The sequence below is a fragment of the Lacerta agilis genome, chromosome 15 (assembly GCF_009819535.1).
Source record: "Lacerta agilis isolate rLacAgi1 chromosome 15, rLacAgi1.pri, whole genome shotgun sequence".
In the NCBI taxonomy this organism is placed as follows: Eukaryota; Metazoa; Chordata; class Lepidosauria; order Squamata; family Lacertidae; genus Lacerta; species Lacerta agilis.
This window is the reverse complement of record NC_046326.1, coordinates 39,190,427-39,218,154: the sequence shown is the minus strand read 5'-3', so window position 1 is coordinate 39,218,154 and position 27,728 is coordinate 39,190,427. Positions and strand designations below refer to the sequence as shown.

The 27,728-nt window shown below is 46.5% G+C and overlaps 1 protein-coding gene across 2 annotated transcripts; it reads left to right on the top strand.

The window, feature by feature from the left end:
- Positions 1 to 684: 684 nt before the first annotated feature.
- Positions 685 to 27,728, top strand: INTS2 (integrator complex subunit 2). 2 transcript variants are annotated; one of them, XM_033172464.1, is made up of 25 exons: positions 685 to 703; positions 1,994 to 2,539; positions 2,784 to 2,922; positions 3,854 to 3,956; positions 4,279 to 4,392; positions 6,250 to 6,380; positions 7,173 to 7,346; positions 8,486 to 8,712; positions 9,515 to 9,640; positions 11,354 to 11,425; positions 11,581 to 11,695; positions 12,093 to 12,161; positions 13,200 to 13,334; positions 14,726 to 14,902; positions 15,851 to 15,959; positions 17,480 to 17,584; positions 18,642 to 18,806; positions 19,514 to 19,715; positions 20,566 to 20,691; positions 21,588 to 21,777; positions 24,072 to 24,365; positions 24,796 to 24,903; positions 25,779 to 25,884; positions 26,248 to 26,424; positions 27,017 to 27,728. In XM_033172464.1, the coding sequence occupies exons 2-25, from the start codon at positions 2,247 to 2,249 to the stop codon at positions 27,184 to 27,186; spliced, it is 3,627 nt and encodes a 1,208-aa protein (XP_033028355.1). In that variant the 5' UTR covers positions 685 to 703; positions 1,994 to 2,246; the 3' UTR covers positions 27,187 to 27,728. The 2 variants fall into 2 exon arrangements, with proteins under 2 accessions (XP_033028355.1, XP_033028354.1); XM_033172463.1 differs by lacking the exon at positions 685 to 703 and adding an exon at positions 740 to 758.

The window sequence follows — 27,728 nt, the reverse complement described above, 5'->3', positions numbered from 1 at the left end:
CTTCATCCTTTGGAACATTTTATTCTCTCCGGAATAAACTGGAAATGGAGTGATATCTCATCTTCACAACTACCACTCTCTACACCACACCTCACCCTGGACTGCTGCCCTTCTCATTTTTCATCACATTTATACAGATTATAAGGCATGGAATAGACGTGTAAAAATTGTATTAATAACATAAAATGACTCAATTTTAAATTATGACAAGCTGTTATCCGCATCTACTTTTGATTTTTTATTTGCTTCATTTTTTTTTAGCTTTGTTCCATTTAGTGTGGGATCGTATTCAACTTAAAAGTCATACCCACTGAAATGAAGGAAGCAACGTCCTGTTAATTTAAATGGGTCTACTCTTGAGTATGGTAGATGTTGGCTGTAGCCCAGAAACATTTCTCCCTTCTAAGTCACCTTGGGAGAGTTCTCGTTTTTGCATAAACGCTTCAAAATGATCATTAATAAACAACAAGGGCTAGCTAGCCCCTTGCTGCTGTCTTACAGGCTGGCAAGCACTGAACTCCGGGCGGAAATGGAGAAGAGCGTGATTGAAGTCACTTCCGCCCTCACGAAGGAGGGCCTTTCTGCCGTCATTCTTCTCTGCGCCGGAAGTTGGGCGCTGCCCGGCTTGCTCGGCGCCGGCTATTGTTGGAAGGAAATGACGCTACGCTGCCGGAAGTAGTGTCTCATAAGGTTGTGTGCGAAGGTGTGTGGTTGTTTCTGGGTCGGGGTGGGCAGGTGGGTCTGCTTCTCTTTCCTAGGTAGGGCTTGGACACCTGGGTTCCCATTTCCCCCCGTCTTCTCATTTACCTGAGACGCCTGGGTTCTTTCCTTAGGCACAGCCCGTTTCCTCTATCGCTCTCCTGCTTTTGCTCCTTCATTGTCATTTATTGATCATTTTATTATATTATATTCATACCTCGCATTTCCTCTGGTAGCCTACATGGCTCATTTCCTCCCCGTTTTATCTTCCTAACCACTCTGTGAGGTAGGTCAGGTTGGCACAATGGCTATGATCAGCCAACGGGATCCATGGCAGGGCGAGGATTTTAAACTTGGCTCTTCCCAGTCCAACACTTTTAACTCGGCCTGCCCCATCCTGGTGCCTTTCAGGTGTTGTTGGACTCCAGCTCCCATTAGCCACTGCATCGCCAGTGGTCAGGGATTATGCAACGTCTGGAGGGGCACCAGGTTGGGGAAGGCACCTTCTAACCATTATGCGACACTGCCTCTCAGCCTTTGCCTCACCTCCTTTTTTGCACCCCTAACTGAAGGATGGAGGGGATTACCCTTTGCATGCTCAATTAAAATGATGTTTTAAAATAACTTTTCATTGATAAAGCTCCATCCAGGTGCTTTGCAAAGTATGAGAGGAGAGTTAACAATCTACTGATGGGCACATGAGAGACAAATGGGAGGGAAACAGTGACTGGGATAAATAGGGGAAGAATATAGATTTTTGTAATTAGTCCAGACTTTGGCCGCAGTCCTAACCCTATTTGTCTGGGGGTATGCCTCATGGAACTCAGTGCACCTTCTGAATCGACATGGTTAGGATTGCATTATTATTAGTTAAAATAAGACTTGGGCTAAAGAGAATGTAGCACTGACCTTCCAAGGGAAACTTTTAGCATAAACGATGCTGTTATGAGCTATGTCAGGGTAATGTAGAAGGCTTCAGAGTTATGCAGAATGCTTCAGGGAGGAAGCATTTAGTGTATCTGGAAAACTTGCTTAGCCCCCCCCCCCCCCGCATCAGCATCTTGGTTTCAGGGGAATCCAGTAAATCACCCTAAACAAACCATCTTTACCACAACAATTAGAGAAAGATTATTCTAGGGCCTTAAAAAATTAGGATAATTGGACAAAGTATATTTTGTTCCTCAGGGGGTTGCTATTTACTCATGACATAAACTCATGAGAGAGCGTTCTGCATTCCTGTATTACTTTTGCACATTGTATTCTTCTTACTGTCCTGATTTGTTTTATCCTACAGGGAATTGCAGCCTGTGTTTAGAGATGAAACTAGCAGTTTCTTTGTTCTCTATGTGCATCTGTTGAGGTAGGCTGCTGCCTCTGAAAACTCCTCCTGCCCTAAAGCTGCTAGTCCCTAAGATATAACCATATACTAGCACCTGCTGACTAACAGTTAATTTCCTGGAATTTTGGATCTTCACCCAACTGCCACCTGACCCAGCAACTGCCCACTTAGCTTCCTGTGGTATTGTGGTTTCCAGTCACCTGGGGAAATGGCGGACTGCTCAGCACTGCAGTTCGTCAGTCCTTATGCTTTTGAAGCCATGCAGAAAGTAGATGTCGTGCGCTTAGCGGCCCTGAGTGATCCAGAGCTCCGGTTGTTGCTGCCTTGCTTGGTGCGGATGGCCTTGTGTGCCCCGGCAGATCAGAGTCAGGGCTGGGCCCAGGACAAAAAGCTGATCCTTCGCTTGCTTTCTGGAGTGGAAGCTGTCAACTCCATCGTAGCCTTGCTGTCTGTGGACTTCCATGCTTTGGAACAGGATGCCAACAAGGAGCAACAGCTTAGGTAACTAAAAGGAGCAAGCCAGAGATTGGGAACCTGAGGGGGCTTCCAGATATTGTGTGGACTCTGTCTCCCATCAGCCCCTGCCAGCACAGCCCAATAATCGGAGATAATGGGAGTTGTAGCCCAGCAGTGTTTGGAGGGCCTCAAGTTTCTAGCCCTGGGTGAGGCATTTCTTTTGTCAACTCTGGAGGGGGATGTGCTCCTTCAGTCTGTTTGAGCAGCTGTGTTTCCATCCTCTTGCTAGGCATAAGCTTGGAGGGGGTAGTGGCGAGAGCATCTTGGTGTCTCAACTGCAACATGGCCTCACCCTGGAGTTTGAACACAGCGATTCCCCACGGCGCCTCCGTCTTGTGCTTAGTGAACTGCTGGCAATAATGAACAAGGTGAGTTTCTTCCCTCCCCCTGCCTTAAGGAACTTCTTAATTTGTACAAGGTTCTTCTTTCCCCCCCTTTCCTTTTTAAAGAATTGACTGGGAGAGGTCCCCAGACTGATTTGAAGTACTTTGGCAGGGGTTTTTTGGCTGTTTTTTTTTTTTTACAGTGGCAATGACAAGATCCTCCCCCTGTTAGCACAAAAGTACAAAATTTCAGCATACCGCTGAAATGAATAAAGTTGGTGCATGTAAAATAACCATCAGTGGATTTTTGCATTGAAGGATTGCGAGCTCATTTCAGGTTTGGTAGTCTCACAAATTTCAAGTAATGAGAGGTCCAAGAACGACTGACAATTTTTTGGCAAACTGGGCTTTTAAAAATTGATTTTATAAATAGGAGGGAATCTGGTAGAACAGTTCCAATTACATATAAAACGGTGTAAGTTCCAACTACATATAAGACTTTTTTAAGGGTAAGCTGGATCAACTGAAGAAGTGTTAGATGAATTGAAACATGGATCTCATTACTGGAGTCATTTTTTGGTTATAGGTTTCTTAAAAGAAGGAAAACAGTAAAAGAAAAAAAAAATAGAACTATATTATAGCAGGTCAATTAGAAGATTCTTTATTTTTATTTGTAGAATTCATTGTGCTGTAAATAAAAGAAATCTGAATTCTGAAGTGGGGGGTTATTTACATTTATAATACGGTTTGGTATGAGGATTCTTAAATTTTCTGGACTCAGAATTATTTAATATTCAGCCTATATCTTTTACACCAGCCTTCAGTTGGTTGGTGGATTTTGGGCTACCGGTAAAACGAAGAAAGAAGATCCCGCAGGCCTGAAAACCTGCCCTCCCTGGGTGTTTGGTTCTCAGGCCTCACAACTGGTGTGTGTTCTGTTTTAAAGAGCCTCTCTAAATGCAACTTTTCTTTGCAGGTGGCCGAGCCCAACTGTGAGTTTTTTTTGAAATCGTCGGAGCTGTTTGAGAGCCCTGTTTATTTGGAGGAAGCAGCTGATGTCCTCTGCATCCTCCAAGCCGGTATGTGCTCTTTGAAGTCTTAACTGCTTCTTAAAAAATCGATTGAGTCCAAATAAATGGCTGTTGTTCCCAAGCTGTGTGAGGAGGCCACCTTGAGCTCCTTGGAGCAAAGGTGGGATATACATATAATGCATAAAATAATTTAAATAAAGAAATAAATAAAATAAATATTGTGGCACAGAATGAAATTTCGTCTCCGCTGGGAGGAACTCCACAATTGCTGCCAGTGAGAGGTTCCTTCTCGAATGCTCTCCCGATTTGACTCTCGCGACTGAAAGTTGTTGGTGGGCGTTGTTAATATTTTAAAACTATTTCATTTCAGAACTCCCATCACTCTTGCCTATTGTGGACGTGGCTGAAGCTTTGCTGCATGTGAAGAACGGCGCTTGGTTCCTCTGTCTCTTAGTGGCCAACGTTCCCGACAGCTTTAACGAAGGTAACCTACACAATTAATAGCAAACTCATTCTCTGAATGCGGTTCCTTTTGTGTAGCCAAAACAGCACCATCCAAGCACAGGTGGGGAAGACTCAGCAGATTTGGGGGGGCCCCAAGGGCATACGGGGAGCTCAAAAACTGCCCAACACTGACTGATTATGCTCAGTAGACGTGGAAATGCTGATAGACTCATGGTGATAGGAGTGGGTTGGAACGGAGTATTTTGCAAAAGGGTATGGTTGGCTGGAGCCCTGAGTAGGGGGAACACTGTGCACTGCAACAGATCTCACATGTATACAGTGGTACCTCTGGTTAAGTACTTAATTCGTTCTGGAGGTCCGTTCTTAACCTGAAATTGTTCTTAGCCTGAAGCACCACTTTAGCTAATGGGACCTCCCGCTGCGCCGCCAGAGCACGATTTCTGTTCTTATCCTGAAGCAAAGTTCTTAACCTGAAGCGTTATTTCTGGGTTAGCGGAGTCTGTAACCTGAAGCGTATGTAACCCGAGGTACCACTGTACTGTAATTTACAGCTATCTGTTACCAGTGCCAGCTACCTGGGGTAGAACTTGTGGCCAGTTGCTGGCAGCTGCCGTTTTATAGATGGCAGTGGGGCACATAAATTGCCATTAGCAATTTGCAGCTTCCTCTTCCTTTACTTTGCCATGTCCACGAGCCATATTTCTGTTTTATTTTCTTTTATTTTGAATATAATCTTTATTAGTTTTCAAATTTCATACTTCAGATACATATTGTATTACATTGTACATTTACTATTTACTCCTACGAGTTGACTTGCTTCCTTCCTCCCTTCTTCTGGCTTCTTTTTTTTCCATTCTGATTTTCTCGCATTTCCTTTGTCCATTCTAAATATTGCAATTCTAACTGCGCAGTTGTCCATAAATTGTCTATAATTAAATATACCTTTCTATATATACAATTCTTCTTTGCCTACCTGTATACCGCTTATAGGTACAATTGGTTACTTAATTATAATGTACTTCTTTTTTGTTATTATTACAGTGGTGCCCCGCTAGACGAATGCCTCGCTAGACAAAAGGCATTCGCTAGCGGACGGCTGCTCCGCAAGACGAAATTGTCAATGGGGCTGCCTCGCAAGACGGGAAAAAAATTTTTTTCCCCGTCGCGCGGAAACCGCTATTGCATAGGTGCTTCACTAGACGAAAAAATTGCTAGATGAAGATACTCGCAGAACGAATTATTTTCGTCTAGCGAGGCACCACTGTATTGTTATTCTCCCAATAAGATTTATTTGTATTACCCATTTTGAGGTTTATTTCTATTCTACTGGTTTTCTATTTCACACAGATCTTACCTATATATAATATAAATTCCTTCCAATCTTTTAGAAATGTTTCATCGCCCTGTTGTCTAATTTTCCCCGTTAATTTGGCTATTTCCACGTACTCCATCACTTTTTGTTGCCATATTTCTGTTATTGACTTTCTCCACTGAGTGCCTTCCAGAGGTTTTCTGGACTGCAGCTCAGATCAGCCCCAGCCAGCACAACTGTACTAAATCCAGACACTCGCATAGGCCTGTGGTACCCGACGCTCCTGAGTGCCGGGTTTGTGCATAAAATAAAATTAGACCAAATGGCAAAGAAGCACTTTGGCTTCTGCACACATTTAGCTTAGGTGAGATTCCCCCCAACCCCCCTGAGAAGAGTGATTTGCCGAGTCTTGGAATAACCAATAGCCGCTAGGAAATTCTGACGTGGCATCATAACGTTTTAAAATAGACAGGGTTTTGCAAAGGAGAGAGCAATTTATGTCCGATGTTGAGGGGTCATAACCAATAACACACAACAACCCCCTCTCCCTTTGGCTGGTTGCAGTGTGCAGGGGCTTGATCAAGAACGGCGAGCGGCAGGACGAGGAAAGCTTTGGAGGCCGCCGCAGGACAGAGGCTCTCCGCCAGCTCTGCAAGATGAACCCTGCCCAGGCGCTGAGGGTCCGAGGCATGGTGGTAAGTCTTTGCGAAAGAGGTTGGGGGGCCGGCCGAAAGTGAGCTTTGGGTTGCTGCTGGGGTGTTCGTAACGGCTGGGAGACCTGCAGGCTGTTCAGGAAGGAGCAGGGCTGGGAACTACTTGGAAGGAGGGAGATCCAGCTGCTTTCTTGGATGCAAGTAGTGGTTAAGAAGTGTTGTATTTTTAACAGGCAAAGCGACATCAACTCCGTACTACAGCTACTATCGTCAGCTGTCTAAGCAAAGGGCCTGCACATTGCCACCTGCTGATTCCTAGATATGATATTTGGGTGGGTGAAGGAGGTCTTAAGAGGGCTTCCAGGGACTGCTGCTTATACAGGGCAAGCCAGCCAGAATCGCCACAGACATCCGCTGCAACTTGAAGAATTTGTGCTCGAGCTTTGTTTCCCCCTACTCCCTCTCCTTTCCGTTCCCTCGTGCGTCGTGTCTTTTTTATGATGTGCCCGTGGGCAGGGATTGCCAGAGAACCAATTTTTATAAGTTGCTGTGAGAGCCTTTTTGGCTTAAACTGGGACAGGGTATAAATGTCCCTTTTGTGTCTACATGTCTGGTTGGGGAATCTCCTTCCAAATTGAATGTTTTTATTTATGTATTAAATTTATATACTGCCCTTTGTCTGAGGAACACAAGGGGGTTTACAAGTATAAAAACACAAAAGGCACATAGCATGATGACAAGGAAGACAATACCACCCTGCACCCAGATTTAAAAGGCCAAAGAAACACCTGAGCATGTGTGTCTTTTTCCACTTTCTGTTTCCTTTTGGGTCAGGTGGAAGAGTGCCACTTACCTGGACTTGGCGTCGGCTTAACTCTGGACCACACAAAAAACGAGTCTTCGGAGGACAGTGTCAGTGATCTCGTCTGCTTTGTCAGCGGCTTGTTGCTGGGGACCAACGCCAAAGTCCGGACTTGGTTTGGGACTTTTATCCGGAATGGGCAGCAGGTGAGGGTTGCTGACATTTCCTTTCCTTGGGATCCTGGTTCTTTAATTAGCTACGTCCGCGAGAACGTATGTGAATTCCGAAGGTTCTCATCATGCTGCTTTGGAAAAGTGTGGAATTTTATGGATTCGGCTCGAATTGCAAACCGAATCGGAATTTCTGCACCATCCACGACTCTGACTCACATAGGAACCTAAAGCTTTGCTGTTCTCCCAAAGATAGAGTATGGTGTAATAGGTAGAGTGTTGGACTATGACAGGGGTAGGCAACCTATGGCCCGTGGGCCGGATGCGGCCCAATCGCCTTCTCAATCCGGCCCGCGGACGGTCCGGGAATCAGCATGTTTTTACGTAAGTAGAATGTGTGCTTTTATTTAAACTGCATCTCTGGGTTATTTGTGGGGCATACGAATTCGTTCATTTCTTGCTCCTCCCCCCCCCCCCCCAAAAAAATATAGTCCGGCCAACCACAAGGTCTGAGGGACGGTGGACTGGCCCATGGCTGAAAAAGGTTGCTAACCCCTGGACTAGGACCTGGGAGACCAAGGTTCGAATCCCCACCCAGCATGAAGCTCACTGGGTCACCTTGGAGTCAGTCCTTGTTTCTCAGCCTAACCAGCTTCACAGGGTTGTTGTGAGGATAAAATACGGAAGGGAGGAATAATATGCACCACCTGGAGCTTTTTGAAGGAAAAAGTAGTATATAAAAGTAAGAAATATAAAGTTATATATAACTTTTATATATGTAAAAGTTTGTGTGTGTGTGAGTGAGAGAGAGAGAATTGTTGTGTTTTATATGAATTTGACTGTTTTATAGGTAGCATATAAATCTAAGAATTAAAAATAACAATACAGTATGTGTTTGTTTGTTTGTTTGTTTGTTTGTGTGTGTATTAATTTGACAATGTTTCATTGAAATTTGTTAATGGCATAATGTATTTATGTTTTTAAACGCAAGTCCCTTGAACGGCTAGCAAGTCTAGCAACAATGATAATATCTGTTTTGAAAACAGAGCTTTAGAGCACATTTGAGCTTTTAAGGGAAGTTAAAAGGGGGGGGTGAGTGCGAATCGGAAGCTGGTAATTGTGCTGTTTTTGCTGGGATTGCCACCTCGGGACGTTTCCTCCTTTCTCCTGCGCAGAGGAAGAGGGAGACGGTCAGCTCGGTGCTCTGGCAGATGCGTCGGCAGCTGCTTCTGGAGCTGATGGGGATCCTGCCCACCGTCCGCAGCATGCATGTGCCGGAAGAGGCAGAGGCGGACATGGAGCCCAACGTCTCTGTGTACTCGGGGCTGAAGGAGGAGCACGTGGTCAAAGCCAGCGCCCTCCTGCGTCTCTACTGCGCTCTGATGGGCATCGCGGGGCTGAAGTAAGCACTTTGGGGTGTTCCTTTGTCGGCTTGCGCATTCAGAGGCACACACAAGGAAAAGCATTAGTCAAGGATGATAGTTCACAAAGACATTCTGGTGGCTTAGCAGTTGCAATCATCACTAAAGTACCCGGAATGAGGGTAATGCAGTTCCACCCAAATCAACCTTGTTATTTGCAGATTTGGGCCCCGTTTGCCTCACAGTTTGGGGCTGACGCATCCACAATACACGTTTAAAACTCTTCATCGTACCACTTTAATGGCTCCCCCCAAAGAATTCTGGGACCTGTAGTTTTTTAAAGTTCCTGAGAGTTGTTAGGAGACCCCTGTTCCCTGTTCACTGGGCTACAATTCCCAGAGTTCCCTGGGTTGATTGTTAAACCTCTCTGGGAATTATAGCTCTCTGAAGGGGAAATAGGGGTCTCTCACCTGCCTCTGATCAAGGAGGCAGAGCATAGCCATTGTAGCTAGTTGCGATCAGTAGCCTTTCCCTCAGTTCCTCTTTTAAAGGAACTGAGAATATGAGGAATATGCCCAGTTCCTCTTTCAAAGCCATCCAAGTTGGTGGTCATCACTGCCTCTTGTGGGAGGGAGTTCCACAGTTGCACAGAGCGACAGAAATTTATTTTGTCTGTCCTGGATCTTCCAAGAGAAGAACCTTCTGCAGGCTGATAACTTTTATTGAGGGCTTGTGACTCACTTAGATGTTTGTGCCTGCCCCCCAACCCCTGCATCTGTGAAGAAAATGCTTTCTTGTCCTGATGAGATGGCGGGGCTCTCTCTTTGTCTTGTTGGTGTCCAGGCCGACGGATGAGGAGGCTGAGCAGCTGCTCCAGCTTATGACCAGCCGCCCCCCGGCCACTCCAGCGGGCGTCCGCTTTGTGTCGCTCTCCTTCTGCATGCTGTTGGCCTTCTCCACACTTGTCAGGTACCCTTTCGACTGCAGGCGGAGAAACCCTTTAGTCACGGAGTGTATTTGGGGGGGGGTAGAGAAAATGCGGGGTGACATTGGCCAAGCATTGTTTCGAAGCTCTCCCATTCCCACCTGCAGAAGACGTTAGACATCCTGCCTTGCGGTAGCCTTTAGGACTTGTTGACCCGTTAATAATGTCCAGCATTTCCCCAGGAGTGGAAGTTTGGGTGGAAGAAGGCAGTTGGTTTTATTGCAGAGTTATTGCCGCGTGCAGGATTGCGGGTGATGGGGTGAAGCTGCAGGCATTCCCTTATGGCACAGAGGGGCAAGGTAGTACAGTGGACGCTCAACCCACAATGCTGCGTCTGCGCACGCGCAGGTTGTGATTCGGCGCTTCTGCGTATGTGCAAAGTGCGATTTAGTGTTTCTGCGCGAGCGCCGAAACCCAGAAGTAACCTGTTCTGTTACTTCCGGATTCGGCGCAGTGTGCAACCCGAAAACCTGAAGCGTCTGTAACCCGAGGTATAACTAGTAGTAGTAGTAGTAGTAGTAATAATAATAATAATAATTTTATTATTTATACCCATCTGGCTGGGTTTCTGCAGCCACTCTGGGCGGCTCCCAACAGAATATTAATAATAATAATGAAGGAGGCAAGGAGAAGAGTCCTTGCTTTCCATTGGCTGAGCTGCCCTGGTGTCAGAGAGGCAGGGCCTATTCCCATATGAAACTGTTCTAGATTCCTCTGCAGTCTGGGGCTAGGGAGGCAGGAGAGGCAGATGATAGTACTTTTGGAGTAAGCAGGAGTGATTGGTTGTAGTGCCTCGTTATGAAACGCCTTTCCTGCCTCACCTACCCTTTTCTACATTTAGGATCGAGCGGGGGAGGGGAAGTCACTGCCCTTCTAGTTTCTTAGATCGGTTTTTATTGTATTATTATTATTAATACCCCACTCCATCTGGCTGGGTTTCCCCCCAGCTGCTCTAACACATATAAAAACATAATAAAATGCCAGACGTTAAAAACTTCCCAGTACAGGACTGTCTCCAAAAGGTGTCTCCAAAACTTGTGTAGTTCTTTATCTCCTGGACATCTGATGGGATGGCCTGGCTCGGTATAATAACATAAAACAATGGGGACTAGTTGACTGTTGTCAGGATACCCTAGGGGGTTGCTCACAAGTAACGACAGAGTCCTCTTACTGTAAAGACTACTTTATTGTGCATACTTATTTACAGTGCAGAGCTAGCTAAAAACATGACTGCTCAGTCACTTGCAGAATCCGGAAGTGCTCCTCTCCGGTTTCCCTCCCAGCACCAAAGCCTCGGCACCCTGAAACGATGTCTTCTGGGTCTCCTAGCCCCCCCGATGCTGTGCCTGTGCCGGAAGCTGCAACTCTCCCTCTGATTGTGTCTGGCTGGCGGTGCTGGGTCTCTCCCTTGCACCCCTGACCGTTTGCTCCTCCTCTTCCGTGGGAGAGAGCTCTAGCAATGGGCTTTGAGAGGAGTCAGGTTACAGCAGTGGCTGGGGATCCCTGTACCTAAGCAAGACCTTCTCTTGAGGAAGTTCCCTGTCCCGATCCTCCCCCCTCGGAGGATCTCTTTCCCCTCTCTCCTCGCGAGGAGTACTCCCGCCCTGGCTCTCCTCGCGAGGAGAAGGCAAATCCCTGACAACTGTGATGTACAACTCCTTCATCTGTATCTATAATGGGAACATCTCTTTATGTAGCACTCCTGAACAGGAGCAGCTGATGGTGATGTGGCTGAGCTGGATGATCAAAGAAGAAGCTTATTTTGAAAGGTGAGGAGAGAGCAGGCTCTTTTCTGTTTTCCCTGGAAAAAATTATGCAGCCCCTGAGGTGTTTTCAATAATAATAATAATAATAATAATAATAATAATAATATTGATGTCCTCTTTGTCAACTCTCCTCCTCCTCCCGTCTCCTGTTCCAACAGCACTTCTGGGGTATCAGCATCCTTTGGCGAGATGCTGCTCTTGGTTGCCATGTATTTCCATAGCAACCAACTCAGCGCTATCATCGACTTGGTCTGCTCCACCCTGGGGATGAAGGTAGGCGCTCGTCCTGCTTCGTGCAGAGTGGTCCTTCTTTGCTTTCTCCTCCTGCAGAATGCTGGACGTAACGGGCCGTTGGCCTGATCCAGCTGGCTCTCCTTATGTGGGGGAGCCAGTGTGGTGTATGTAGTGGTTAAGAGCGGTAGTCTCGTAATCTGGTGAACCGGGTTCGCGTCTCCACTCCTCCACATGCAGCTGCTGGGTGACCTTGGGCTAGTCACATTTCTCTGAAATCTCTCAGCCTCACTCACCTCACAGAGTGTTTGTTGTGGGGGAGGAAGGGAAAGGAGAATGTTAGCCGCTTTGAGACTCCTTCGGGTAGTGAAAAGCGGGATATCAAATCCAAACTCTTCTTCTTCCTTTTTTTCTTATGCATGTAACCCTTTTGTTTCAGATTGTTATTAAGCCGAGTTCTCTGAGCCGCATGAAGACCATCTTCACGCAGGAGATTTTCACGGAACAGGTGACCCGACCCCTTCCACGCTCAGTCTGTGTGGCTGTGTTGCAAAACGCCTTTGAAAAGCTGCCCTGCTGTTTTTCTGTGTATTCAGACCTCTCCCTCCTTTCCTTTACTCCCGTCCCACCCAGGCTCCTCCAGCTACTGACTCTTCCCTTCTCATCCTATCCCTCCTCTCTTGTTTCTTCCTCTTTACTTCCGGGGAAGTAAATGACAGGGCTCTGTTGTAACAACAACAACACCAAATTATTTATACCCTGCCCATCTGGCTGGGTTTCCCCAGCCACTCTTGGCAGCTTCCAATCAAATATTAAAAACACAATGCAGCATTAAACATTTAAAACTTCCCTAAACAGGGCTGCCTTCAGATGTCTTTTAAAAGTAGGGTAGTTGCTTATTCCCTTGACACCTGATGGGAGGGCGTTCCACAGGGTGGGCGCCACCACCAAGAAGGCCCTCTGCCTGGTTCCCTGTAACCTCACTTTTCGCAGGGAGGGAACCGCCAGAAGGCCCTCCTTGGAGTTGGACCTCAGTGTCTGGGCTGAGCGATGGGGGTGGAGACACCCCTTCAGGTATACTGGGCCGAGGCTGTTGCAACATCTTTTGAGCAGTCCAGGATGATAAATCCAGTTTGGGTACGTGGTGTTCTAAACAACTGTTTAAAACATTCAAAAAACAAGTAAAATCAACTGATTAAAACTCATCTCAACATTTCACCTGTCTGGATGGGCTTTCCTGATGTCAATAGGCAGGGAGTTGAAAAGTGTGGGTGCTGCCATGAGTATTATGGGGCAGCTGTAACAGGGCCAGTTCTGCAGATTGAAGTGGCTGAGGGGGAAGGGGATCTCGCAGGTAAACTAGTCCCAACTTTCTGAGTTCTGCTCCCGAGTAGGCCCACTGAAAGCCACAAACCTAAATTTATTTCCTGGTGCTCCTGGACACAGTTGAATGGCACTCGGCTCCATGCTTCCTTCCTTCCCTGTTGGCGCTTCTGCTGTTCCGTTTCTGAAAGGTTAACGAAGTGAAGGCCTCTCTCCGCCCCAGGTGGTCACAGCTCACGCAGTCCGTGTGGCTGTCACGGGAAACCTCAGCGCAAACATCACCGGATTCCTGCCCATCCACTGCATCTACCAGCTTCTCCGGAGCCGCTCTTTCACCAAGCACAAAGTCTCCATCAAGGTGGGTGGCTTCATCTGCGGGACCAAACTCTTGCATCCGGAAGGGACAAAGGGGCACGCAGAGCCCTCGCTTTCCCTCTGCAAAAGGTCCCAGGTTCAATCCCCGGCATCTCCAGATAGGGTGGAAAAAATGACCCCTGTCCGGAACCTTGGAGAGCTGCTGCCAGTCAGTGTAGACAGTACTGAGTTAGAGGGACCAAGGTGTCTGACTTGCTGTAAGGCAGCTTCCTATGTTCCTGTTTAAACCAGCCCTCAATTCAGAACCACGAGGACTAGAATATTGCTTTATTTTTCAAGGAAGTAGGACTCGGGAAGAGCCCTTTTGAAAACCACAGAGAACCACTTGTTAAGAGCAGACAGTGCTGAGCTGCAATGGACCTGATAACGTGACACGGTTTAATAATAATAATAATAATAATAATAATAATTTATCATAACACATCAAACATTAAAAACTTCCCTAAATAGGGTTGCCTTCAGATGTTTTCTAAAAGTCAGATGGTTGTTTATTTCCTTGACATCTGATGGGAGGGCGTTCCACAGGGAGGGTGCCACTACCGAGAAGGCCCTCTGCCTGGTTCCCTGTAACTTTGCTTCTCGCAGTGAGGGAACCGCCAGAAGGCCCTCCTTGGAGCTGGACCTCATGGGGGTGGAGACGCTCCTTCAGATATACTGAGCCGAGGCCGTTTAGGACTTCAGCAACAACACTTTGAATTGTGCTTGGAAACGTATTGGGAGCCAATGTAGGTCTTTCAGGACCGGTGTTATATGGTCTCAGCGGCCTGTAGCTCAAAATGTAGAGCATTCCTTTTTATTACTTACTGCAATTATTTTTATACTTCGCCTTTCAGGATATAAATCCTACCAAGGGGCCACACTGAATGGCGTATTTTAAAAACACAACACAATTTGTAACCTATCACAAACACATTATAATGCGTCCCACGTGACCATTGATGGTACATCACCCAGTGGTGAGGAGGTAGTCCAACTGGAGCAACTCCTGAGGTGGTCTTCACCTGCCTTCCTCTGTCTGCATACTTTGCATGCAGTAGGTTCTGGGTTCAAATTCCCGGCTTCACCAGACATGGCTGGGGAAGGCTGTTGAGCAGACTCCCGGAGTTCTACTGGCAGTTAGAGGGAACTGTGTTGGGCCGTGGTGGACAAATGACCTCCGGTGATTTAAAGCAGAGCTGAATGGTCGAGCGCACGATTTGTACGCCAGATGTTGTGGGTTCGAACCCCAGAATCTCCAGTGCAGAGACCTTGGGGGTCGCAGGGCAGACTAGCTGTTCGTGAAGTATATAAGGAATTGGCTTCATTTTCCTCTTCACTCAGGCAAGACTTGAAATACTAAGTTTACTCTACTTTTTTTCTTTTCTTTTTTTGAAGGACTGGATTTATAGGCAGCTGTGTGAAACCACCACTCCACTCCATCCTCAGTTACTCCCACTGATCGATGTCTACATCAACTCTGTCCTCACACCGGCATCAAAATCCAACCCGGAAGCCACAAATCAGCCAATCACAGAGCAGGAGATCTTGAATGTTTTTGAAGGACTAATGGGGGTATATCTAATCTCTCTCTCTCTCTCTCTCTCTGTGTGTGTGTGATGTTGTATCTGGCTTTATAATTTCACTTTATTTGGTCTACGGACTGTAAACATCAAATACAGTTTAGGAGTCTCAGAAATAACCATGGAGGAGCAGGTGGGCTGGGGGGACACAGTTCCTTTTAAAAATAGTATAGCAACTTGGAAATAGATTTTTTAAATGATAATTTTGAGTTAGAATGCATCTTAAATTATTAAATGAGGAGGCAGAGAAGCACCTACAACACCTTGAGCTCCTTGGAGAGAAAGGTGGGGCAAAAAGGCAATAAATAAAATAATGATAACAGCAACAATATTCTTCTCTTTAACAGTTCTGACTTGGTACTCTCTCCGTTTAGTAACAATTCCAATGGCTTCAGTAAGGAACTCGGCTTACATTTTGTGTGACCTTAAGTCTGGAGTCTGCCATTAAAACAGAGTTGCTGAATTCATTTGCATTCCCCAAGTGCAGAGGAAAAAAACCTGAGATCCTCCATCCCTATAAAGCGTGCTGTGTAGAAGAGAATGGGCTGTCGTGCCGACTGAGCCAAGGCAGCCTGGTGAATCCACCTTCCGTAGCGGCTGGTGGCAAAGCGCAGAACGTGCCCTCCTGTATCTAGGATTGTTTATGGTGCTGAATTCCTAGCAGGCTAATACTCGCTCCTCGGTTGTAGGCCCAAGTCACAGTACTGAGCAAACTCAGGGGTCTGGCTTGTAAGTTTAATGCAAGGCTGGGGTGGGACCTCTGGCCCTCCAGATGTTGCTGGGCCTCCCAGCTCCCGTCCCCATCCTACCAGCACGGTCAGTGGTGGCTTGGGATGATGGGAATTGTAGTCCTGCCACGTCTGGAGGAGCCAGCAAGGCATCTCCCTGCGCTCTTCTATATGAATGCACCTTGTGTCTTCTGTGCCCTTTTCATACGTAGGGAGAGAACGCTCGCCTGAATCAGCGTTACGGAATCACAGCCCAACTTCTCGTCCTGTATTACATTCTGTCTTACGAAGAGGCAATCCTAGCCAGCTCCAAGACCCTGGGTACGTGTTGGGATGTCATGTTTGCCAGACGTCGCGAGTTTTCAGCAGGCTCTAAGTAGCTGAGAATATATGAGCAAATGTCTCCAGTCGTTTCATAACTTAGGTTGTTTCCTTTTTTATTTTATATTTTAGAATAGTTCAGTTGTTTTTATTTTGATTATATACTTTGTGTTTTTATATTCTGATTTTATCCTGTGAGACCTGCAGGTATAGGCGGTATATAAATTCTAATAATAATAATAATAATAATAATAATTGAATGAATGAATGAATTAAAAAAAAGACTAAAGATGAAAAGGGATAAAGGGGAGGGGAAGGTATATCACTATACATGCAAACACCTCCATATAACTTGGGTTGTTTCAAAACCCTAAAATATATTTTATATAATTGACATTTTATTTCTATTCTTTGTATATCATATTGTTTTTTTATTGCTATGGCCGATGGCTGACGCAAATAAAGATTCACTCATTCATTCATTTCCTAACCATAAATGGCCCTCTGGTTCAGTCAGCTCCTTCATGCAGGGGCGGAGAACCTGTGGCCCTCTTGATGTTGCTCTCCTGGCTCCTGCCCAACACTCACAGAGAGATTTGAAGTAGGAAAAAGATCTTCATCCAGGCAGGTAATGATGGTACAGGGCCAGCAGCAGACACGCAGGGCTCAGGAGTTTGGGAGCAAGGCAAGATGTTCTGAGCCGGACAGAAACAACAAAGACGACCCAATCAGCTGCTGCGCCGCACCCACCGCCAAGGTTTTAAAGACGAGGCGTTGGGCATTCAATTTCGAGACTCTCCTGCCTTTTGGGAATATCAGGATTATAAGCGCACACTCCGCCCAGGCTGGTGGGCCTGCTCCCATCTGCAAATGTGGCACCTGGCTCTAGGCGGCAGGATTCCACCCTCCTGCTCGGGTCATTTTGCGTCCTGTTCAGCCTCCTCCAGTCTGGCTTCCTGCTTCCCCTTCCAAAGCGCAAGGGAGAGGTTGCTCTGCTGCATCCCAGGTCCAATTCCCAGAGTCCCCTAGGAAGAGAGATGGATTGTTAAAGCACTCTGGGAATTGTCGCTCTCGGTGGGGAGTAGAGAGTTCTCCTAGCAACTCCCAGAATCCTTAAAAGACATTTATATATTTATTACTTTTTTAATCCCATCTTTCCTCCAAGGAACTCAAGGTACGGTTCCCAGGATTCTTTAGCTGTTTCATGTGGTATGACGCCGTTTCAAATCTGAAGCTTGCTTTTAACTTTTTTTTTGCTTTTAAATCGTTTGTAACCCTTCTAATGCTTTTATTGGTATGGTTTTTGTCTTTTTAAGGTTGCAAGCCGCTTTGATATTTTGTGTGTGATTTTAAGTACATAAATACTTTCCTAAAATAAGTAAGTAAGTAAAGTAAGTATCAGGGCAGATAAAGTGGCTAGAATCCCGAATGGCTGCAACATTTTGCCTTGAATGATTGCCATTTGATCAGCAGTAGTTCTTGACTGACCAGCAGGCGACTTTCCTCATCTTCTTTCCCAGCTGCCATGCAGAGGAAGCCCAAGTCTTACTCCCCGGCGTTGATGGACCAGATCCCGATCAAGTATCTCATCCGTCAGGCTCAAGGGCTCCAGCAAGAGTTGGGAGGTATGTCTGTCTTGAGAGTTTACGGAGGTTGTGTGCGCAGGAGAAACAAACCTCTGTTTGGGATCTAAACAATAATGGTAAAGCTCATAAAGACACTGAAATGGAGGGAGTTTGAAAATGTCTCATGTCATTAGCAATAAAATATGACACCAACGCAACCACTGATTGTGGGATGCGGCAGGTACTGTTTGTCTTGTCAACTTCATGGTTTGTATGCTGCATAAATGGCCAGCAGTCCATCACAGAAGTCTCTCAGGGTTTCTTTTGCCCTCTAGCTGCACAAAGTTTTATTTGTGAAAGTGCCATCTCCCAGATTACATTTTACCATTTTTGTACTTTACTTCAATTTAATTTAATGTTATTTTATTTTATTGAAATAATTTTTCTTTGATTTTTCCAATACAAAGTTACAAAAATCCAAATACATAACCATATACAGAGATTTCTCTGAATCTCAGGACTCCCCCCACCCCCCCTCCATGGAGTCCGATCTTAAACATTTAAAACTGCATCTTCTTCCAAACTTGTAACTTTTATATTAATCCATATCGTCCATGGTAATTGTTACACTACAAGTGAAATCAAAATCCTGCCAATGTTTCATCTGCTTACAATGGTCTCTTAGATAACTTATAAATTTTTCCCATTCTTTCGTAAAGCTTTTATCCTCTTGGTTCCTGAGTTTTCCAGTCAGCTTTGCCATTTCGGCATAGTCCATCAGCTAGGTTTGCCATTCCCCATTTTTGTACATTTAAACCGGGCATAGGAAAACTCGGCCCTCCAGATGTTTTGGGACTACAACTCCCATCACCCCTCGCTAACAGGACCAGTGGTCAGGGATGGTGGGAATTGTAGTCTCAAAACATCTGGAGGGCCAAGTTTGCCTATGCCTGATTCAAACCCTTTGCTTCTTTCCCATTTCTGGCTATCGATATTCTCACTGCCATTTTAATAAGTGACCAATGGAATGTTTAAATAAGTTGTCTCCAGTGAAAAACACGTCATTTTTCTTTTCCCCCTCAACCTTAAAACACTCTGTCTCTCTCCTCTCTTGAAGGCTTGCATTCGGCCCTCCTCCGCCTCCTGGCGACTAACTATCCCCACCTTTCCATCGTGGATGACTGGATTTGTGAGGAGCACATCACGGGGACAGATGCTTTGTTGCGCAGGATGCTGCTGACGGACGCAGCCAAGAAACACTCCCCCAAGCAGCTCCAGGAGGGTAAGGCAGCCTTTGAAAGTGCATTTGGCCAGTGGTCTGTGGGGGGTTTTCTGGACCCTCACAATCCTCTTTACCCAGCACAGCCCAGTTGTCTGACAGTCAGATTTTTATATATTTTGGAGCCAGTGGCCATTAAAATATGAAATCACTAAAACCGAACCGGACTACCCCAAGAGTAAGTCAAAAACATGTACCTTTTTCAGAACTGCAAAGGATTCAAACGTTAAGCTGTTTGTTTGCACAAACTCTTTACTTGGCACGCCATCTTGGTTTATTGTTATCGAAGCCGTGAGCGGCTGACAAAGATCAGTAGCCAGCTAGTCTCAAAAAGACATGACACAAAAGGAAACAGGGAGGAGGAGGGAGAAGGGAAAAAAGCAAGCTTGGGCATCATTTATTAAATATTACAGTTCTTATTGGAACCAGCTAGATTGGAAATGGTTCATGCAGCTGGATAAATTTTTATCTAGCTAGTCAGTAGAGTATGAGACTCATAATCTCTGGGTTGTGGGTTCAAACCCCACATTGGGCAAAAGGATCATTGCAGGGGGTTGGACTAGATGATCCTTGTGGTCCCTTCTAACTCTGCAATTCTCTGTTTTTAATCCTGAATTTTAAATTGTTGTCATCCACCCTGGGACTTGCTGATGAAGGGCAGGTAATAAGTTTGATGATGATGATGATAGTTGAAAATTAATTTCGTTCAGCATTTTCAGCACTGCAAGGAAATCACACTCAAGTGCTGCAGATTCTGGAGCATTTGACGCTCCTCTCGGCTGGAGAGCTGATCCCTTACGCGGAGGCACTGACATCCAACATGAACCAGCTGCTCTACCCGGGAATCCCTCGGCGAATTCTTCAGACCGTCAACAGGCTTTGGATGGCCTTGAACACTGTCATGCCTCGGAGGTAGGAGGAGGCCCTGATCCTGCTCTTTGGGGCCACTCTAGTCTCATGTTGCATGTCTCCGTGTGCAGCTCCCTCATGTGGTAAGCCACCAAAACTGCAAGTAGTGGTGACCTCGATGAAGTGCCTTCCAGCCCTTGGCTGACTCAGCCCACCCATTGGGTCCTTCTGGAAAGGAAGCATTAAGGGCTTCCTGTTCCAGATGAGCCTTGCTTGGCCCACAAGGCCTTCCTGATCTCCGGTGTGTTTCTCTATTCTTAACTTCGAATTTGTTCCTCAGACCCCACCTGCACTATACATTTAAAGCAGTTATCTCTGAAGTTAAGATTGTGATTTCTTTTTAGAATTTATATTATGGATATAAATAAGTTGATAGAGATAAGGTGCCAGATTAGGATTAAGAATAATTGTGAAATGAGTGTTAAAGTAGTTACAAAGTTACTAAAGTAAATTTGAACTGAACGCAGAAGAGAGAACGTGAGGAAGTCCCCTAAGTAAGATTTAAAATAAGGTTAAAATTATTAGATTGGTGTGTTCCTGTGGTAGGTGGGTTGTTAGGTATGTATTTGTTTCTTTTGCTTGTTTTCTGTATTTGTATTTTGTAGTTTGTTTGTATTTTTTGTAGTATGTAAGTTTTTGCTTTGTTTGTTTTGTGTGGAAATACCAATAAATTCTTATTAAAAATATATATATATCTGTACTACACTTCCCAAGATTCTTTGGGCGAAGCCACAGCTGTTCAAAACACCACTTTAGTGTTTAGCTCCGATGGGGGTAAAATCTGACTCCCAGCTTGCCTCACGGCTTCTGCTTCCAGCCCTGCTCAGACTTCATGGCCCTTATTTTCCCGTAGGTTGTGGGTGATGACGGTGAACGCCTTGCAGCCGTCCAACAAGGTGGTCAGACGGCAGAAATACACTCAGAAGGACCTGATGATTGACCCGTTGATTGTGTTAAGATGTGACCAGAGAGTCCTCAGGTAAGCAGCCCTCCTCCAGCCCCACTCTTGGCTTCTGTCACTGAGGGCTGGTTTGCATGGAACACTAAGCCAAAAAAATAAAAACGACTCCGCTCAAATGCGAGGATCCCTGGAGAGGTGGTTGTGCCCACTTTCACCCTCTTCTGGTGCTGCTGTGAGCTAAGCCATAGTTTGGCTCGGTGTCTCATCTGACCCTGAGCTCATGCTTTGCCTCACTTCAGATCCCTAGCTAATAACCTACAGCAGGGATGGGGAATCTCAGGCCCCCAAGCCCTCTCTGCTTGGCCCTTGAGATTCTGTCTGACCTTGCTACATATCCTTTTCTGAGTGACTGGAAATGTGTCCTTGAACTCTGATCTTTCTTCCCTAAATTGGGAGATGCGGGGGGGGGGGGGGGAGGTAGGAGAACTAGCCTTCTGTACAAAGGTAACTTACGGCCAATGGTGGTGTAAAGGTTAAGAGTGTTGGCCACTAGGTCCTGGGATCCTAGAGTTCAAATCCCCACTCAGCCGTGAAACTAACTGGGTGAGTAAGGCCAGTCCCTGCTTCCCAGCCTAACCTGCCTCACAGGGTTGTTGTGAGGAAGAATCCGAGGGAAACAGTGTACAACCACCTCAGGCTCCTTGAACAAAGGTGCGATATGAATGTGATGATGATGATGATTAGCGTCGTATTCACTGCTTCGCACACTTTTGCCTCTGGCCCCACCCAGCCCTGGCATGTGGCCCCTGGAGGGTTTCCCAGCAAGGAATGTGGCCCCCAGAGTGAAAAATGCTCCCCACCCCCCAACCTGCAGAGATTTTAAGTTCCCCTTTATTTTTATTTTTTTAATCCAGCTTATTTTCCCCAACATCTTCTCTCTCTCTCTCTCTCCTCCCCTGGCTTCATGCCCTTAGGTGCCCCCCTCTGATGGATATCACTCTCCACATGCTGAACGGCTACCTCCTTGCGTCGAAAGCCTTCCTGAGTGCCCATCTCAAGGAAACGGCGGATCAGGACATCAGGCCGTCCCAAAACAACTTGATGGGCTTGGAGGCCCCAGAAGTCACCCGGGAAGAACTGAAAAATGCCCTGCTGGCTGCCCAGGTAATTCTGCAACTGCTCCTCACCTGTGATCTGTAATCTTGCCTGAGGGAAGAGAGAGAGAGGGAGAGAGAGAGAGAGAGAGAGAGGAAAAACCACCATCACTAAATCAGGTGGTTTTTATGCCTTGCACTTGAAGATCCTCCCTTTTCCAAGCATTTTTGCAAGGCAGCGCTTTGCCAGGGGCTCAAGCATGGGCTGGTGGTCCAACCTGGATAGACTTGGAGCGTGGTGCTGACCATGCCAAGGTTGCAGGTCTGATCTCCATGTGGGACAGCTGCATATTCCTGCATTGCAGGGGGTGGACTAGATGAGCCTCACGGTCCCTTCCACCTCTATGAATCCAACCCAGGCCTCAGACATTCACGCAAGGAAATCAGGATGATGATGATTGTATTATTATTGATTAAATTTGTATACCGCCGTATACTCACAGGTCTCTGGGCGGTTCACAAGATGAATCAGTCCACAAACTTGAAAACTTCATTTGTTATTTTTATTTTTTGTATTCTGCAAAAGGTCCCCTCCTTGTGAGCTGCCAGCTGAGTCACATTTTCTGTCCCATTGTGCAACTGGGGAAGGGCAGACCTCTCCTTCCAGAGTAGCCCTTTTCTCTCCGCTGACCTCCCTTTGTTCTCACTCCACCTCCTCCTTGCCACCCCTTTGAGTGTTGTTTTACCCTCTGTGACACCCGGGGCAAGAGAACATGAAGGAATGCAAAAGGAATGCCTCTCACCAAAAGCGGCAGGTATCTCTCTCTCCCTCCAAGAGAGAGCAGGGCCTGAGGAAGAATGGTCAATTTTGCCACTTCAGTGGCTCAGCAGAGTCCTGCTTGTCCCCCCTGCTTTTCTTTTGATTAGTTCCCCTCCAGTTTTCTTACTTTCTCTCCCCACCCCCTTAACTGCTTCCAACTTGCTTCCAGCTGCGGCAAGAGGACTGAGCAATCAGCTTTGCAAACTGCAGCCTTTTGATGAGCCAACAAAAGGAAGCCGGCAGGGGGCATTGCCAGTCTCAGTCTCTTGTGAGTTCTGCCTGCTTGCAAAGCTGGGTGTAAACTGCATCAGAGCCCCCATGACCCTCACTTGTTCAGTTGAGCAAAGGATGCTGAATAGATAGTTAGCAGCAGCAGCAGTATCTGAAACAAGTGATTTTTGAAGATGGTTATATTTCTATCCCACAGTGCTCAGTTCAAAAGTGTTGCAAATGTCTGTGTCTGCCTGTCTGCCTAGACCAGGGAACTTATGGCCCTCCAGATATTGCTGGACTACAACTCCTGTCCCCCCTGACCATTGAGTACACTGGCTAGGGCTGATGGGAGTTGAAGTCCAACAGCTTCTGAAGGGTCAGAGGTTTCTCAACCCTTGTTTATTGTTTTTGGGATTTCCAGCGGCTGTGGGTGGGACTTTGGTGATCTCCATTGCTCTTTGCTTTGATGCGGAATAAAAATGGGGGGGGGGGAGAACTAGGGGAATGATGCAGAGTTTTGCATAATTGATGCAGATTGCGGAATCCAGTCTTTTCTTACAGCAGAATTTGGGTCACCTAATTTCCCCTTCCCCACTTCTGTTTGTTAAGAACTCTGGTTATTGCAGCATCCTGCTTTTATCACAGGTGCTGCCTGCCCTGAGCTTGCACAACGGCCAATTCAAGCAAGCCAATTAGGGTCTGCAGCAAAATGTGGCAGAGTGCGGAGTACATCTGTTCATGGCTGGTTGGCTTGAACCCTGTCCTCTTTCAGAAAGGGTTGTTCCGTCCCCCCAAGTCTTTGAAAGATGGGGCCATGCCTCTGCCTTAGAGCATCTGCTTTGCACTCAGAAGGTCCCAGGCTCAATCCCCAGGGTCTCAGGGTAGGACCCTTGTCTGAAAGAGCCACTGCCAGTCAGTGTAGGCACAGTGCTGAGCTGAACGGGCTTGGAAAATGGCATAACGATGGTTTGCTGCTAAACTGGGAATGGAAATCTCCAACACCCATTCGCAAAAGAGAAACAGGTTTGGGGGTAGGGAAGACTGCACAAGCCTGAGGCCTGTTTGCAACACTAAACCGTGGTTTAATGTGGAGAGGAAGGGCCATACCTCAGAATAGAGCTTCTGCTTCACACACAGAAGGCACTAGGTTCAATTTCCAGGTAGGACTAGGAGGGACCCCCGTCTGAAATTCCAAAGAGCTGCTGCGAGTCAGTGTAGGCACAGTACTGAGTTAGATGGACCAGTGGTCTGGTTCTGTACACTACATCTTCCTGTGGGTCCTTGTGGCTTGCAATTTATCCTTTGCCTCCTCTCTCTCGCTTGCTGTCCAGGATAGTGCCGCGGTCCAGATTCTTCTGGAGATCTGCTTGCCTATGGAAGAAGAGAAGACCCTGAGCAACAATGGCTGCGGCCGGCTGCAGAAGGGCATCCCAGGTGCTGCCAACTCCAGCCCTCGGAAGAAGAAACCGAAGGAGGAGGAGGAGGAGATGGAGGTGGAGGGAGATGGGGAGAAGGAAGAGAAGAGTCTCCTCTGCAATCTGCGGGAGGTCCAGTGCCTCATCTGCTGCCTCCTGCACCAGATGTTCATTGCCGACCCCAACATTGCCAAGCTAGTTCACTTCCAGGTGTGTGGCTGTGCTTCCTGCCTCATTCACACCTTCCAGCAGGGTGTGTTGTCTGTTGCGTTCTGGTCCAATGCTGGAACCAGCGGCAAGAACAGCGGGCCACAGGCAGCTCTGAGTGGGCAAAGGTTGGGAGCAGACCGAGGCCTCTTCTGCCTCCAGTCATGCTTCAGAATACCAGTTGCTGGAAATCTCAGGAGGGGAAGGTGCTCTTGTGCTTGTGGGTTTTCTACAGGCATCTGACGGGCCACTGTGAGGGCAGGATGCTGGCGCAGAAGAGCCACTAGCCTGATGCAGCATGCTCTTCTTGCTCATACAAAAATGTGGAGCAAGACTGCACACCGTAGTTGGAGGCAGGTGGCTTCTTTCCCACTCCTTGATTAATCAGCTCGTGATGCAAACCTGATACCTTCTCCCTCTTTTGCTCAAACAGGGGTATCCATACGAGCTGCTTGGCCTCACAGTGGCAGGCATCCCATCCATGCACATCTGCTTGGACTTCATACCTGAACTGATTGCTCAGCCTGAACTGGAGAAACAGGTAGTGTGTGTGTGTGTGTGTGTGTGTGTGTGAGAGAGAGAGAGAGAGAGAGAGAGAGAGAGCTGCTCTCTCCCCACCCCGTCCTGCTCCCAATCATTGGAAGGTCAGATCCTGTATTCAGCCCTGGTTCAAAGCATCCAAGCACTGCCCCTGATGCGTGCTTCCTTTAGGTCTATCGGTGGTAGTTATTTTCATTTGCTAGGAAAGTGCCAGGTGGGTTTTGTATATTGTGGTAACACGGAGGCAGGCTTTTTCTTTTTCACCTGTGGCACCTGTCTTGGTGGAATGCCCGCCCTGCTGAAATAGGAGAGGTTCCCTCAGTATCGGCATTCCACCAGCCCCTGAAGACACCTGTTTAGGCAACCCTTCCCCTGCACCAAACTTCTAATTTTATTGTTTATCTGGTTTTTTTTAAAAAAACTTACTTAATAGCGGGTTTTATTGTTTGTTTTTAATTTAAGATGTTTTACTACTCCAATGGATTTGTTGCTGTTCATTTTAATAGCATACTGATTTAATAGTTATAAATCACTTAGAAGCCATTTTGGCACATATGCTGCAGAAATATAGCATAGAAGCAGTAAGTAAGTAGACAGACAAACAAACAAACAAACAAACGCGTATTGCGAACACCCCTTGGGTCTTCTGTGTGCAGCTGCTGATTGTACCCCACATGGGTTTCTCCTACCTATGGGGTGTTATAGATGTAAATTATATATAAACAAATGTTTACATGTGTTAATGACTGTGTAGGGGTGTAGGGTACTTCTGATTTTAATGCACAATGTAACTTCACACAGGATAGTCTTACTTTCGAAATGAAACAAAACCCTACTGCTTCTTTAATATCCTTTCCCCACTCCCTTGTCTTCCAGATTTTTGCCATCCAGTTACTTTCTTACTTATGTATCCAGTACGCTCTGCCGAAATCCCTCAGTGTGGCCCGTTTGGCTATCAATGTCATGGGGACGCTGCTAACAGGTAATGGTTGACGTAAGGAAATCCTAGATACTCACCTTATGTGCATTAAGCCAGGGGGGGGGTGTTACCCTTCCAAATGACTTTATTTAGACACAGATTATCTTGGAGGAAGTTTGAACCAGTATGTGTTGGGGAAACAATAACCTCTGTACAGTGTATTGAAACCTATAGTCACGGAATGTGTGGATTCCCCAAAAATGTTGCTTTGAAGTGATGCTTATGAAATGCAGTGTGTGCGTGTGTTTAAATTGTGTGTGTGTGTGTGTGTGTGTGTGTGTGTGTGTGTGTGTGTGTGTGTTTCAACGGTGGCTCTCATTGTTTGGATCTGTCCCGTTTTTAAAAGCGCATCCTTTTGTATTCCAGTTTTAACTGAGGCAAAGCGCTACGCCTTTTTCGTCCCCACCCTGCCCTGCCTAGTCTCGTTCTGCCAAGCCTTCCCTCCCCTCTATGAGGATATTATGTCCCTGCTCATCCAGATTGGGCAGGTTTGTGCTTCGGACGTCGCCACAGAGACGAGGGATTTTGACCCAATCATTACGCGTAAGTATTTGTGCTGGACAGACGTGATTGATGTGCTGATTGCTCCTTAGATCAGCTGCTCTGAATGCTGAAAATTCAGCACCATGTTGTCCATTTGCGGTGAATGAGGTACACTTCGAAACACATGAACGTCGTGTGGCTAAAATCTCGGCCATCAGAGGAGTGCCGTTGATTAAGGTTTGCATGGTCTGGGATGAGGTTTCATGGCCTTCCCTGAACATCTCCTTGTACCTGGCCACAATGAGAGAAATCACGCAGATCTGCTTTGTAAGCTACTTTACTCCCAAGTCTACTCTCTGTTTACTCTGACTGGTAGCAGCTCTGCAGGGTCCAAGGCAGAATACAGGTCTTCCTAATCTCCTGCTTCCTGGTGCCTTTTAAACTGGAGATTCCAGAAGTAAAAACTGGAGCCTTTTGTTTACTCAGCATGAGTCACTATGAGACTTTTTTTTTGTAAAATGATAATTGGCACTGCCACCAAGTTTCTACCCTTCCCTTTGCTGCCTCAAAGTACGTAAATATTTGATTTTGATTTTTTTTTTTGTTACCTTAAGTGCCACTTCACTTTGCAATGCCTTGACTTGTCCCCCAGGTCTCCAGCAACTGAAGGAGAAACCTTACGAGCGAACAAGACTTCACAAAGAGCCGGCTCATAAAACTGGAGCGGGAGACACCAGCAGCTTGGATCCCAACGTCCAGCTATGCCAGTGTATCGAAAATACTTTCATCGAAATAATTAACATGAGTGTCGGCGGAGTTTAAGGTGCGGCCGAAATGGAAAGGGCCGTTGCCGGGTACTTGGTGGCGGATGCTGACTTCTTTCTGGTTGGTAAATTCCAAACTGAAGCTTTCCAGGCCAAAGTGCAGCTACGAATTGGCTTGGAAGGAAACTGTATATTTTTCATTAGCTTTGGCTTTAATGCAAAGTTGTGGATGCAGTAGACAAATGCCGCTTTCAGTGAAAGCATCTTAAGGTTTTTGCAGTGGTCTCCGTGTCAACTCCTTCCGGAATCCATATTTGGTGGTTTTTTCGAAGTGAGAGGCTTGCAAAGTGTGTGTTTGTGAAACGGAGAAGTTGCTACCCAGCCATTTTCTTCTTCAGTGTCTCAGATGGTTCTCTTCTGCCCTGTGTCCTGAGTTAAAGCCGAACCACAGTCTGAAATCTGTGGGACAACTTCCATTCAAGCAGATGCTCCAGAGTGAAATGAACAAGGAGAGTTTGAAAGGAACTGCGAGAGAGGCAACTGTTTTGATTGTTTAAAGTAAAAGCCTGCATGTAGTGGTAGGCCCCACTGGGTCAATTT